This window comes from Lepisma saccharinum, chromosome 15 (genome assembly GCF_977018435.1).
Source record: "Lepisma saccharinum chromosome 15, izLepSacc3.1, whole genome shotgun sequence".
Classification (NCBI taxonomy): Eukaryota; Metazoa; Arthropoda; class Insecta; order Zygentoma; family Lepismatidae; genus Lepisma; species Lepisma saccharinum.
The window spans coordinates 80,738,075-80,752,571 of NC_139243.1; the positions used below are offsets into that span (position 1 = coordinate 80,738,075).

Sequence of the window (14,497 nt, forward strand, 5' to 3'; positions counted from 1 at the left end):
CACAAACAATAATAACTTTCATGAACTTAGCAGTGTATTTCCTACCAATGACAAGAGATGTCACTGACATCAATTTTCTACTTAATCAAAGATTATTGAGAGCTATTATAATAGAAAATAAAAAAATGCGAAATTATGTATTTTGAAAAAAATATATTTAAATGTACATTAATATTATCTACTTTTTTCTAAGTTTTCTATATAAATATCAGATTTATATGCTTTACAGACATACCGGATTCATTATTTACATTTATGAACATTAGAAGTATAATGTAGGATCGAGTAATCATTGTGTTTCAACAACGTTCACTATCATCAAGTCTTACAAGAAAATTTACTGCTAACAAAATGGCAAAATAAGATTTTTTTTATATCATAGATTCAACATAACTGACATTTTCTTTTCTATGTGTGAGGTTGATGTTTCTAGAAATGCTGAACGATGTGGGTAGGTTGCGGGAATGTCCTGATATCGGGGTTGGTTGGGCTCAGAATTCAATCCAATTAGACCCGTACCTACACGCATTAATTAAGCACCAATCAGGGAGCTTTCGTACTAAAGAGACACTTGTCACTTGGGCTCAACCGTTTTCTCAATACCGTGATACGTGTCGCCTCGGTCAGTTGTTCGAGCATGTGCGGTGAATGTTATCTTATAGAATGAAGTGACCCGTTTCGCTTAGAGAACTTTCAGACCGAAGAGACACGGGTTTCCCACCGAAGTGGGAAGCGGCACGGACCCCTTCAGCTTATAAGAAAGCATGCGCGAACATCAGACCGAGGCGACACGATGCACGCTATTGAGGAAACGGTCCAGTCCGAGCGACACGCAATGAACAAGTGGCACGTGCGGCTTGTCTTGTCGTTCTGGTAGGAAAGGTCGCATTTCATTTCTGAAGGTTCGTTTCAAAGTGAGACGTGTCGCTTCGGTCTGATACCTTCTTCAGAGAGAAGAAAGGAGTGTAGCCCTAGGGCAGCGATAAACAATCACAGCGTATAGAACATATAAAAGGCCAACAATTTTTATAATTGTAACATTTTTCTACCTCCCTTCGACTCACGAGCTATCGAAAATTGACAAATTTTACCCTGCATGCATGGAACAACAGATCAGGGTTGCAACTGCCACTTATTTTTCTATTATAAAACGACAATATTGCTAGTCGATAACGAATAAAGGAAACAGTCTTTCTGTGGAGAATGTACACGTCTGGGCAAAACTTACGATGCATTTCCTTAATACACAAACATCAAATACGATAGGCAATATAATGTACTGTATATACAGTACGGTGTTACATGTGGTGATAGATGAATGATTTGAGGGAAAGGGCAGCACTTCGCCCTATTCCGTTTTCACAGTATTCTATTACTTGTATTAGGTTATCCGGCAAGAAAAATTGGTGGAACTGCCAAACGTGAACCAGAAAACGTGTTGCTTACAAAGAGGAAAAAAGAATGTGCTCAATGGTTTCCAGCGTCGAAATGAAGTCACAAGAAGCACGTCAGCAGTCAGCAAGACAACTTGTACGCTTTTCACTTGTACAGTTAGTGTACGGTGACACCTATAGAAAATCCATTCAAGGATTGAAGTACCAGAGAGAGAGAGAGAGAGAGAGAGAGAGAGAGAGAGAGAGAGAGAGAGAGAGAGAGAGAGAGAGAGAGAGAGAGAGAGAGAGAGAGAGAGGAAGGCGCTCTTGTTCAACGTTCAACTAGAACACGAAGATGTTTTGTCTTCTTATTGTTTCACATATCCCAAACATAAGACAATCAAGATTAACTATACAATTTTGCTCACGAGATGGAACAACTCACCCGATGAAGTTCCAAAATATATTGTGGATCGAATTTTGTGAGTGTGTTTAAGGAGTTCCTACAAGCAAATGAACATTTAGTGCTGGTTCATTCAACCATACCTATCAAATGCATTGAAGAGAATACGAAATACCATCAACAGGAGGTATACTGTACCTCCAGCAACAGTTACTGTTAATAAATTTAATACCACTATATAAAATATACAGCGCGATATTCGTCCACGATCTTTGGTGATCTAGATCATGATTACAAGCACGAAAATCCGTAAAAAACTCAATCTCTAACTTTGACGTTCAATAGAAGGGCATCGGATGAATATCATCTTGTGGTAGTGTTGTGGATATAAGAGACAAACACACGCATTTCTCACCCGTCTGGCTGTACAATGTACTACAGTGTATGAGACTCTGGACTTGGGTAGTGCATCTGTTGAAAATATATGGTTTGTTCGTTTAGCGACTAGATTGGTAACACACAATACCACCAACAGTATTGCTCTTGTGGAAAAGCACAGGACACATCGACTAAGAACAAAGATCTTCAGTTGAAGCAGAAGGTTTGCTCAAATTCTAGCAAGAAATGGCAAAGATGGCAGTCTTAGGTTAGTCACTAACTTCTGGCAAGTCCTATTCATCTTCTTTCCTGTTGAGTAGCTTCTGGTACGTCTTCTTGATCTGTCTTCCGCCGAACGTTACAACAACAATGAGGGTGGCTATAACTCCTAGAAGGCTGAAGACGAAGATTCTTGCAGGTGTCACCCCCGCGTGGACAATTTTCTCCTTCGGAGGTTCAATGGTCACCACCCTGCTCTCATACTTCACATCATCTTCCTCTGCTACCACAACTTTTGGTTTCGCTTCGACTTTTGGTTCCGCTTCCTTCTTTGGTGCTTTTGTCTCTGGTTGTGTCTTCTCTGCTGGTGGTGCTCTCTGAGATGGTGTCTTCTCCGCTGCTGCTCTGTGTGATGGTGTCTTCTCTGGCTGTGCTCTGTGTTGTGGTGATACCTTCTCAGGAACTATCGCCGTCGGTGGGACATCCACGTTGTCGTCTTCAGCAGGATGGCGGTCGATGTAGTTCATCAACGGGCGGAAGTACCTGACTAGAGGCCCAGCGTCCAGGTGGAGGATTTGCATCTCCTGCCTCAAGAGTTGCTCCCACGGTAAGCTCATGCCTTTGGACATCAAATCTCTGCAATATCAAGAACTTACTTTACTGGATAATTCAAAGAACCTTACGGTTGGTCGCTTGTATGCATACTAATGGACAACCTTAAGACAAGGATAAAACTACTTCCATGTGATAAACTGCAGGAACAGGACACTCTATGATAAAGAGAGAGAGTTTCCAAGCATGCATTGCTAGTGTAAGGAGTGAGGACCTTAGACCAATGTTCTTCTGAATAAGATTGAATCATCAGCTAATAGGTTTGTTTCAGTTTATTTTTAAGTCCACAGAAAGTCTAATCGGGACTGGATTTACAGTTTGAAGTGGGATTCGAAGTACTACGTGCCTCCAGGGGATGACATTACCACCATGCCGTCGGAGAGGTCCATATCATCAACTTATGAGGATAAACACATGCTTATGGCTGCTCGAGATTTCCGTTCGCACTGAACCTCAAGGTCACTTAAGCAGCAGAGCAGGAGCGGGGGGGGGGGGGGCATTTGCGTCGAGAGGTAAAAACTACAGCGGGGGAAGGCGCCCCCTTTTAACCGAACCATATTCTGTTTCTTCTGCCATGATTATAATGTCACACTGCACTGTTACTCAAGAATCAGATGAGGAGAGCTTCCCCACAGCATAAACGCGACCGACGAAGCTTCCTTTCCGCCCCTCTTACAATGCTAGAGCATCGCTGCTCGCTCCGCAGTCCATACGAGGGCGCTCCTCCATAAATACGGGGTTAGCCCGGACCAAAAATTTGCAAAAATGCCAGTTTTTTTTTCTTTTTTTTCGGTAAAGCAAGTCACCCTCCCAGTTGGGTGCCAATGGACCTAAAATACCCGTCACTTGCCACAGCTTGACGCTCACTGAGACGCCGAAAACGCGGCAATATAACTCAAGAGATCGTTTCCGGCGTCTCAATGAGCGATAACCTGCAGACTTCCGGCTTTTGTTCCGCGCGTTTCCCTGCAGTGGGCGTTACACAATTTGATTTCAATAGAAGCAGACAACAGGATATTTCTTTTGCAGGATATTTCCGTGTTTCGCCGCGTCTCAGTGAGCGTCAACCTCATTTTCCCCATATATAGAATGTAGGCATCTCCGCCGGACGTGCTCTATGCCCTCAAAGGATCTGATCCAAGGGAGCCCGCAGGGAGGGGCCAGGGGGCCACTTGCTCCCCCTGAGACTTCGAATGGTGAAAGTGTACCGATATTTTATAACAAAGAATATTGTTTTCTATGACTTACAGACCGTAAGTTACAGCAACTATTATTATTATTATTATTATTAAGTATTATTGTTATTATTTTTTTAAGTAGGGTTACATTTAAGCTTACAGACTATTTTACATTGATTACCTTGTATACAGATACACACAATATGGAAATTACAAATGTATGTTATTTTTTTAAAAAAAACATTAGTAGTAGTAGTAATAATAATAACAGCAATAATAGTAATAAATTGTATGACACTGCCCCCCCCCCAGAAAAATCTGCGGGCACCCTTGATCTGATCACTTTAATCTTTTTATCATTGAGCTTAAAAGTGTGCATAAGCTAATGAACGACTCACAGAATGTGTGGTGTTATTAGGTCCATAGGCATCGAAGTAAAGTGACGACCGTAATTGTTACCTAATGTAGACCTCAGACTTATAGGTTCTAAAAAGTGTGTTTTTAGGTCCCTAAACTAGGCTGTAAAAATCCTAAAATAGGTTCTAAAAATCTGAAGTTAGGCTCGAAAACTCCTGAAGTATGTTCAAAAAAACTTAAAATAGTGCAACATTTCTGAATAATGCTGATTAGGTATAGTCACCGGCAATAAAAATGGGACACATATATCCTGAAATACGCACTATCTTGCATAACGCTATATGTGTTGCCTAACCCTAAGGCGATGGCAGAACTTACCATTGGAAATTTGCTATTAAAATCCACTCTTCGCCGTATAGTTAGGCAACAATCGTTTTTCATGTTATCCACAGTCAAACTCCGCAATTTTGTCTGTGAGGATCATCTTATATGTTGAAAATAATATTTTAACAAAAACATAGTCAGTGGTGCAAACTTCAATGCTGAAATGTTAGTGTGAAAGGCGTGAATGCCACAAAGCACGGAAGTGACGCGAAAGTGAGCAAGAGCACACAGATCACACCACTTGGGTTTGCACATGTGCAGCAGACATTTTGCTTTGTTTAGAGCTTTGATAAATCTCCATGGACTTGGAGGAAGGGAAATTGACAGAGTACGTTTCAAACACGTTCGCCATTGAATTTCTTCTTGACCAAACAAAACAAACGCCTCTGTGTGACATAAAAATCGTGTAAAAACTCCAAACAATATATAAAAACCTAAAAAAAGGGCTTGATTTAGACACATAAACCTAAAATAGGTTCTAACAAGCAAAATAGGTTTTTAGGCACTATAAAACTTCATCAGTTGTTGCATTTTTTAACGAAACGCTGACGTAACTTATTATTTCTTGCATCCTTGTAAAGGAAAAAATAGGTTAAAAGCCTAAAATCCGAGATCTACTAATGTGGTATCACTAACGCCACCTATGTTACTTTAACCGCAATCCCAACGCTACTATTACCCATGAGTTTTGTTACCTGCATATGATTGGAATGTAAGTATTATATAAGCAGACGCGGTTATATTTACCTCAACATCTAGTGTACACTCACCTTAATTCCGATTTTGAGGAAACCGCGTATACAAGATCCGACTTGTGCAAATCATCGACAGACTCGTCCTTCAGGAAATGCTCCAGCATTTGGAACTGCAGAATGATCCCCATAAATTTCCTGTAAAAGAAAATACAATAAATGGTTTCCTGTATGAAAAACGAGGAAGAGAAGTAGCCAACCTTCTGCACCTCAATATCATCTGTTTCTAGCGAGTAAGTGCAGATTAAAATCAGGGTTGTTAAAAGTCCAGGAAGGAATCCATAGATTCTACTGGGTTCTATTGGGTTCCGGTGCAGGACCGGAAACTTTTTTCTCGCACAATTTAAATTCGGTCCAAGTTGCGTCTTGTTTCATTGAAAAAGGTTCCTGGACCGTATTTAAATTGATCCGGAAAAAGGTCCCTGGACCTAATTGAAATGCTTTAAATATGAAAAGGTTATACAGTGTCTAGAACTCATTTACTTTTCTCTTCCAGTCAGGGATTGAATTTATTTGCAATTCGTACACCAGGATTGATCGATTGAGAGTTGCCTTCTAAAATTGTCCGCGTGTACGTTTACACTGGAATGTCACACTGCGCTTGTAGAAGCCAAATAAACCATAGAAACCAGGAAATAAATCAAAACGCTGTTGTTCTCTCGTGGGCCAGGTTCAAAAACTCCCTTGTCGAAGAGTTACTGTACATAACACAATGGACTATATGGCGTCACATGAGTTCAAACAAACCGGTCACGTGTTGCTCTGGCATCCGATCCAGGAACCGCAGCCAATAGGAGCCGTCGATGAGGTAACGTGAGGCTGCTGTGTTCCCAGCAGGTACCACAACAGGGACGGAAAGTGTTGCTACAACCAAGGTAAGGAACGCGCGCGATAGAATGGGACTACATGGAGTCGGGTAACGCGTTTCGCCCATTTCTACCTTAGATTCTCGAGGCAGCCAGCACCTGAATTAGTCTTTCATGCTCACAAGTTCATAATTGTTTATCGTGAGGTCCGTATTCGACCCAAGTTGCGTAATGTTTCATTTCAATACGGAACTTGCATGGCCGTATTTAGAGGGGGGTTTCTAGGGTTCAAACCCCCCCCCCCCCGAAACGTCTGACATGTTGGATTAATGGAAGTTCAGAAACCAAAATCTGTAGCTCATTTTCCAATTTTTTTTTTTCGAAGCATCACAAAATACAAGGAAACAAGGTTGAAACGATCAAGCTAGAATTTTCATACATTTGGAATTCTGAAACTTGAGTGAAACAGGATTTATTCCCGGAATCGAAACTCGCCTGCGACCCCTCCATTTTCACTTCTGCTGTCCTCTTTCCAGTCTTGTTCCTGCTTCACAAGGAATATAGACTGAAAATTCACTTATGATTGTCCCAAAGTTCCCTTTTCAAATTTGTAATTCCCATTAGTTTGTGAACAAACATCTCTGGAGAATGTGTGGCTTCCGGATGAGTCATGTGTCAAGACTGAAACAGAATCATTCAAGGAGCCTCCTGATGTTGATATCTCTGTTGACATCAAACCATCTAACGAGTGCATAGAGGATGCTTCTGTTGACATCAAACCATCTAATCAGTGCATACAGGATGCTTCTGTTGACATCAAACTATCTAGTGAGTACATGAAAGAAATGTCATTTTGTAAAGTGGAAAGTGTGAATGGTGATAGTTGGATGCATTTTGAAGACAAAACTCCGGAAGTTCCTAGTGAACAAAATGTTCATAAAAGTGAAGGATTTTATCCATGTGATCACGGACAATTTGTTGAAAAAATGCCAGCTGAAGACGGTGACAATGGTGAATTAATTTTAAGTGAAGATGAGGACATGAAGTATAGTGTAGAGAATCCTGACCAAGTAGAAAGTGAAGTGCCAGAGCCTGGAGAAAGGTAGGTGAAGGAATTTTTAGTACATGGATTGAAAATGAGAATGAGAGCACTAAGGTTCAAGATTGGACCTTATTACTTACGAGTTATGATTCATGTAATTTCTGTATTGTGCCACCAGTGCTGCAGGGTTACATATAAGATTGTCCATATAAGATATTTCCCCACCATGTCAGATTAGGATGAAATTTGTTACATGATATTGTGAGATATATATAAGAACCCGTATTTTTTTATATTTGAAATATTCACTCTAGTTTGGAATTTATAGTCCTTTGAAATTTCCTGCCATTTGATGCCCCCCCTTTTTTGTGGGATCAAGTAATGTATACAGTGGCGTGTCCAGGATTTTCGAAAGGGGGGGACTACATATATTTTTTTGGTTGTCAGTCTGCATTTTGTCATCTTTTCCTGCATCCTAGAGTTTGCTGGGTTTTTTTCTGAAAATAAAGAACACCCGTTTTTTTTCCAGGTTATGTTTATAAATATATATATTTTTAAAATAAAATACATTTGTCCCTGATAGTAATATGTTAGAACATTCAATTTGTATTGTTTTAGTTCACTGAATCAAAAATATTTAATATTTTTTGTTAACATAGTGAAGAATTGACAATCAAGGTCTCACACCTTGAAAGGATTAAACTAAAAACATACATAACCCATGCTGCAACAGACCATTGAGTGCCCAGGCCTACCTACAGACTGCCGGCCACACTCCCACTTGATCCTACTCTGAGGTGGGAGATCATGAAACCAGTTACGGGGTGATGTGTGGTCAGCACGACGAATGCCCAGTCGTCATCGTAGATTTTCATGACCAGGTTACGCTACTCATTCGTAGCTCCCCAATTTAATCATGATGGTGAGTGTTCACCAGTCTCATACACAGGCCAAAATCTCAAAAGAAAAGCTGTTACGTTTCCCCAAGGAGACTCAAACCTGCACACGTCTGATAGCTGGAACCCAAAGCATGACCGCACAACCACAGTGCGGGACAAATGATTAAATTATCTAAGATACTATATTCTGAAAAATTCTACTCTTGCTGGATGGTGTAACAGTTAATATATCTGATCAGTTCCCAGTGTTGTGCATTGCAATTCTATACTAATACTTGATAGGCCGCGGTGGCTCAGTCGGTAACGCGTCTGACTACCATGCTCAAGGTCCCGGGTTCGATCCCCGGCCGGTTCAAATCCGGGAACTTTTCTAACGGTGAAAGCGGCCCCGGCGCCCACCCAGCGTCGAATAACATGGGTACCTGGGGGAAACCCTGGGGGGTAAAGGCGGTCAGGGGCGTGATGCTGATCACATCACCCCCACTCACAACCGAGATCAAGAAAGTGTGGGGCGTTACCCCCACACCCCCTATACGCCTTCATGGCGTGGTGCTATGCACAGGGGAACACTTTTACCTTTTTTTTTTTTACCTGTTTGATAAAGTTGAAAATCCCCTTGATAGGAGTTCAAACCTAGGATCTCCAATTTCGTAGCGCATTACATTCGCGATTGAGACAATCCATGCACCAGGCTAAGTTTTTTTAAAAATAATAACTGATTCCACACTTTTCAAAATTCCAAAAATTAAGTTTTAAGGTCAAACAACAAAAACATTGTGACTAAAATTGTCATCAGACTTTTAAAGCTTTTTCTTGAAGGTATCTAAAATTTAATAACAAACTATAATAATTGTGGATTTCAGTACACACTGTATGAAACGTAAAAAAAAACACAAAAAAAAAACAACGTGCTGGATATTCACTCGACTGCTAGATTGAGTAAGCCCCGTCAAGAATATAACTACAAACAGGGGCGGTTACAACAATAATAATAATAATAATAATAATAATAATAATAATAATAATAATAATTGTTATTATTATTAGACCTATTATTATTATGGAATAAAATTGTTTTATTATTATGAAATTTTAATTATTATTGTATAATTATTGTTATTATTACTATTATTCAAATTTCTCGCGACGCCCATGGGAACAATTATGGATGAACCCCGCCCTGAAAACATTTCCTGTCTATGGCCATGGGAACTTGGACCCTATTTAAACTGATTCTGAAAAAAAAATTCCTGGACCGTATTTAAATTCATCCAGAAAAAAAGGTCCCTGGACCGAATTCAAATACTTTACAGATAAAAAGGTTCTTTACGGTCCAGAACCCATTTACGCTTGCTGATTTTCTCTCCTGGACCGGAATTGAATTTATTTAAAATCCCTGGACCTTTAACAACCCTGATTAAAATACAGTGGTGGTCCCTGTATAATCCGGTACTTCGCCAATCCGGTCTCTCCAGTAGTCCTGCGTTGAGCGAGCGGGCAGCGTGAAAGGGAAAACAAGTTACTTCATGTCGGTGTCCGAGACCTTGGCACGAGGTAAACACTAGGCTCAGTATAGCGATCTGTACGCGTATTTGCTGTACACGCAACCACACGTGCACCGTTTTTTCTCTTAGTGTTAATTACGTGTATTGCTGTGAGTGAAAAATGTTCCTACAGAACAAAGGAAAACATAGAACTTTATCTCTAGTTTAGAACACGCAATTTTAAAGAGCCTTGAAAAAGGTGAAAAGTTAGCAGCCGTTAAAAAATACCTCACAACGCTGCCATGGATTCCTTAAATACGTCCATTATGGATCATTTACACGAGGCCAATTGTGAAGACATTCCACTAAGCCAATCCAATGACTACTGGCGCCGAAAACTTTGAAACCATTTTAATTTAGTGGAGTGGCTGGAGACATTCCATTCACATGGATTGCTTCTATTCACACGATGCCAATGTTGAATTGGCTTAGTGGAATGTCTTCACAATTGGCCATGTGTAAAAGGTCCATTACATGGGCAGAAGAAAATGGTGTCTCCGCGAGTGATATCTTGGTGTTAAAACGACTTCAAGAAAATGTGTCAAAAGTGTCATATCAAGCAAAGAAACAAAAGAAAATTTACACTTTTTTTACACCTGTTCCCTCCTTAAGACTCCTTAAGTGTCATAGATAATGTTAACATTATCAAACCCAACTGTTTTAATGTATATAATGCAGTAATTTTCCTTGTCATATTCAAAATTACACCATTGAAAGACCGTATACAAAATCATTACAAATTTTAACTCATTCACTTGTGCTATGCAGTAATATATTGTATACTTTACGCCAACTTATAATGGAGAATCTGAATCTGTTGATTAGTCCCATTCTTCCATCTCGAACTCTCACGTTAACTTTCCTTCGTTTTTGTTCCAATAGTTATTACTTTCGTCTTTTCACAAACATTTTTATTCTGGACTGCTTTCAGTGGGTAGTAAAGTCCTCTAATATACTCTTCACAGTGCTGCCACCTTGCGTTAACAAGGCCATGTCCGCAAGTCATACATTTTATTATTCTTTTTCCTTTTATTCTGAAAACAGTTCTGTAAATACACACACGCACATTACATGTGTGAGTTTGGGTGTGAACCCTTTTTGGATATTATTAATATCGACTATATTGCCAATATATACACAAACTCAATATGCTGACCAAGGCAGAATTTATTTTATTTTAAAAGATATAAACTAAACGTTTATCATGGAAACAAGGCTTAATGGTGTTATGTCAATATATAGTATCAGCAGCCTTGGCGTCCCCCATGATTAGCGCCAAAACCTTATTCTGATAAGTTTGGCTATTTGTTTGCTTGTTGTTGTTTTAGTTTATTTTAAAGTCCACTCTATGCACAGAAAGGCTAATCGAGACTGGACCTACAGTTTAAAGTGTGATCCGAACAACTGTGCAATGTTCCTCCACGGGGTATCGAACCCGGGACCTTGTTGAAAAAGTCTTGGAGAAAAATATTGAGGAAGCTTACCCAACACACGGCCTGTTCAGCAGAATGTCCATGTCCAAGAGCATCGTCCAGTCTTCGCCTGCTCCTTTCATTTTTCGAACACCCTGTAGCCTCTCCCTGCAAATAGAAGTTGAAAAAGCTACAGACAAGTAGAATGTACCTCCAAGTACGGGATCCCGAAATCTCGGTACCGGGATCGGGGGAAAAAATCTCGTCCCGGTCCCGACTTCGAATTCCAAATTGTCACGTTTAGAAGTGGTAAATTCCCGATGTTTTTTGCATTATAAGTGTCTTAAACTTTACGGAATGTGCGTGTCTATTCATGGCAGTAAATATACAGAAATAATGTGTAGGTTTCAATTTAACTGCTCAAGAGTGTATAATTTAAACACACGTTTGTGTGTGTGTGAATATTAATACAAGTTTCACAATCATTTCAGTTAAGGCAGTATTTTGACAAATTTTGAGATGTTGTTTCTTTGATTATACAATCAGTGCATAATGTTTACTAAACCAATGGGAGGAGTTTGAACCCGTTAAACCCTCCCCTTATATACGGCCATGTGCCTATTCCAGAAATACACACGTATTTTACTGAGTGTAACACTAAATTGCTTATCAATTATTATTTCTTTCAGAAATTGTATTAAAGAGCCAAAGTGAGATCGTTGCATTTTTGATACCCGTGAATTTTTTATATGTTGAAGTAGGTAATGAGTAGAGCCCGGAAGTTCAGGCATTTATTTTCTTTAAAATAGGCAGGCAAAAAAGGCATTTATAATGTGGAAAATAGTCACTAAAAATGAAAAAAAAGGCAAAATAAACCGAAAAAATGGCACATTTGGAAGTCGCTTACTTTTATATATAATTTCTGGCAACATGTTAAAATCTACATTGGGAAGAGCATTTCAATTTTCTGCGTCTTGATTGCACATAACTACAAGGTGTTTTTTTAAGTTCTCAACATTCATTGATAGCCGTCTGTCAGAGAGAATGTTTTTCATAATAGAAAATAATCTTTCTACTTCGACAGAAGTTATTGGAGCATACATAGAACAAGCTAATGTAGCTGGACTCATTTTGGTAACAGCATTTTCACCTTTTAGAATATCACAAATTGTTTTCAATTGTTTCAAGTCCTTATGTGCACTCACTACCCGTTTGCACTTTTCCGCAACAGCTGACCCCTTTTCTCCTGGCACTTCCATCATCTGCTGCATAGATTCCTCGAAGATTTTCATGGATGCTATAATTGTAATTGTCTCTGGCAATGCACCATAATGTGCAAAAGTAAACTTGAATAGCACAGGAGTTTTTTCACTTCACGAATTGAAGCCGCTTCATTTTCTGGATGAGCATCGATCACCTCACTGATTTTTTCAAGGTTGTTAGCATAATATATAGCTGCTGATATCCAGGTTCCCCATCTTGTCAAGACTGGTTGCGGAGGTAAACTAAGCTCAATCGCAACTTCCTGAAATTTTCGGGTTCGAGAGGGAGATTTCAGAAATATCTTCTTTGTGTTCGAAATCAACCTCTCCACTTCAGCAGTCAATCATGCACAAGGAAATGTTAACCGAAAGGCAATATCCTAACTCAGCATGAAATACTTTTTTCTCACATTTTTCTCCTTCAGCAAAGAAAAATACATGCCAACATTTTTTTTTAAAAAAAATGGTCAAATTTCATTGAAAAGGGCAGAAAAAGGCATTATAATTAAAAATAGGCAGTGGGGTCCCAAATAGGCAAAATAGGCAAAATGAAAAGGCTTCTAAAACATTGGAAACAACATAAAAAACGTATATCCGGAAAATTTTTTTCAATATATGCACTAAATAAAAAGAGGCATTTTGCCAAACTTCCGGGCTCTAGTAATGAGAAATGAAAATTGTGGAATTTTGAGACCCTGAAAAAATTTTCCCTGGCAATTGCACAATATTAATTTCTCTACCTACCTCAACACATAAAAAATCAAGGTGATCAAAAAAACTTAATCGGTCAATCTAATTTAATGTAATTGGTACTTAGAATTAAGATTTAGCTAATATATGACCACAGTGTGTGTTTTGGAGTATGTTATTATCAGAACTAAGCAGAGAAATAATAATAATTCCTTTATTTAGCGGGCGAGATTAAGCCATAGGCTGCTCTTCCATCTAACCCTTGTCATGAGCTACATAGGAAAATATACGCATATAATATAATATATAAGTATATATAATATAATAATGCATGAATACAGATAGAAAGAATGATTAAAGTAAATATAAATAAAGAATTTCACATATACTTGCAATTGCAAATATAGTCATAAAATAATACAAATGCGAAAGAACAAAAAACATATTAAATGACAATTAACGTGTTACTTTCTCAGAAAACATAATTTTGTTAATTACTTATTGAAACGTACAGTAAATTAAAACTGTAAAAGTAACTATTATCTTCGTAAAAAGTAACTGAGCTTAGTGAGTTACTCATTTGAGAAACTCTTTACTTACATTTACCGTTAGTGAATATTAACTAACTGCTGATGGAGTTGTCTTCAGGTTAATAAACTCCAAGAAAACCGATAATTTTGTTATAAAAACTTGTAAGATCTGCGAAATAGCATCCTCCGTAAAACTATTTCTCGTAAATCAGAAACAAATATTTTAAAATATTTTGTGGATTTGTTCTAGTGATGAATTTTGAACGGTTCACTCACACTACTGACTAAACATTGTCTTAATAACTATAACAAGAAACCTCATGGAGAACTTTATGTATTGCAATAGCAATAATTAGAATGAAAACGAAATATTCCACTTGAAGTCAAGTGTTTTTAATTTTAAAAAAAACTGAGATGTGGCACCATCTACTGTATTATGCACTGTAAGAAGTTAATTGAACAAATAGCCATTGCATAGTCAACGTTATTAAAGTAATTTCAAAGATTCAGTTTCTTTTAAAAAAAAATATATATACTCGTACATATTTAAATCATTATCTATTTTATGCATGAAAATATATTGAGATTTAAATAAAAAACGGTTGCGTTCGTTTTTGTCAATGAAGAGGTACACTCTTAAATTTTAAACTTGAAGG

General features: G+C 38.5%; 1 protein-coding gene across 1 annotated transcript in view; it reads right to left on the bottom strand.

Moving 5' to 3' along the window:
* Positions 1–1,520: 1,520 nt before the first annotated feature.
* The window catches only part of LOC145999778 (angiotensin-converting enzyme-like), a 50,962-nt gene continuing 37,985 nt past the window's right edge, over positions 1,521–14,497 (bottom strand). The window contains exons 10-12 of the mRNA XM_083137082.1: positions 11,432–11,527; positions 5,675–5,794; positions 1,521–3,009 (exon numbers count right to left, since the gene is read on the bottom strand). Coding sequence (XP_082993208.1) covers positions 2,448–3,009; positions 5,675–5,794; positions 11,432–11,527 — 778 coding nt within the window. The 3' untranslated portion in view covers positions 1,521–2,447. The remainder of the gene's footprint in view (positions 3,010–5,674; positions 5,795–11,431; positions 11,528–14,497) is intronic.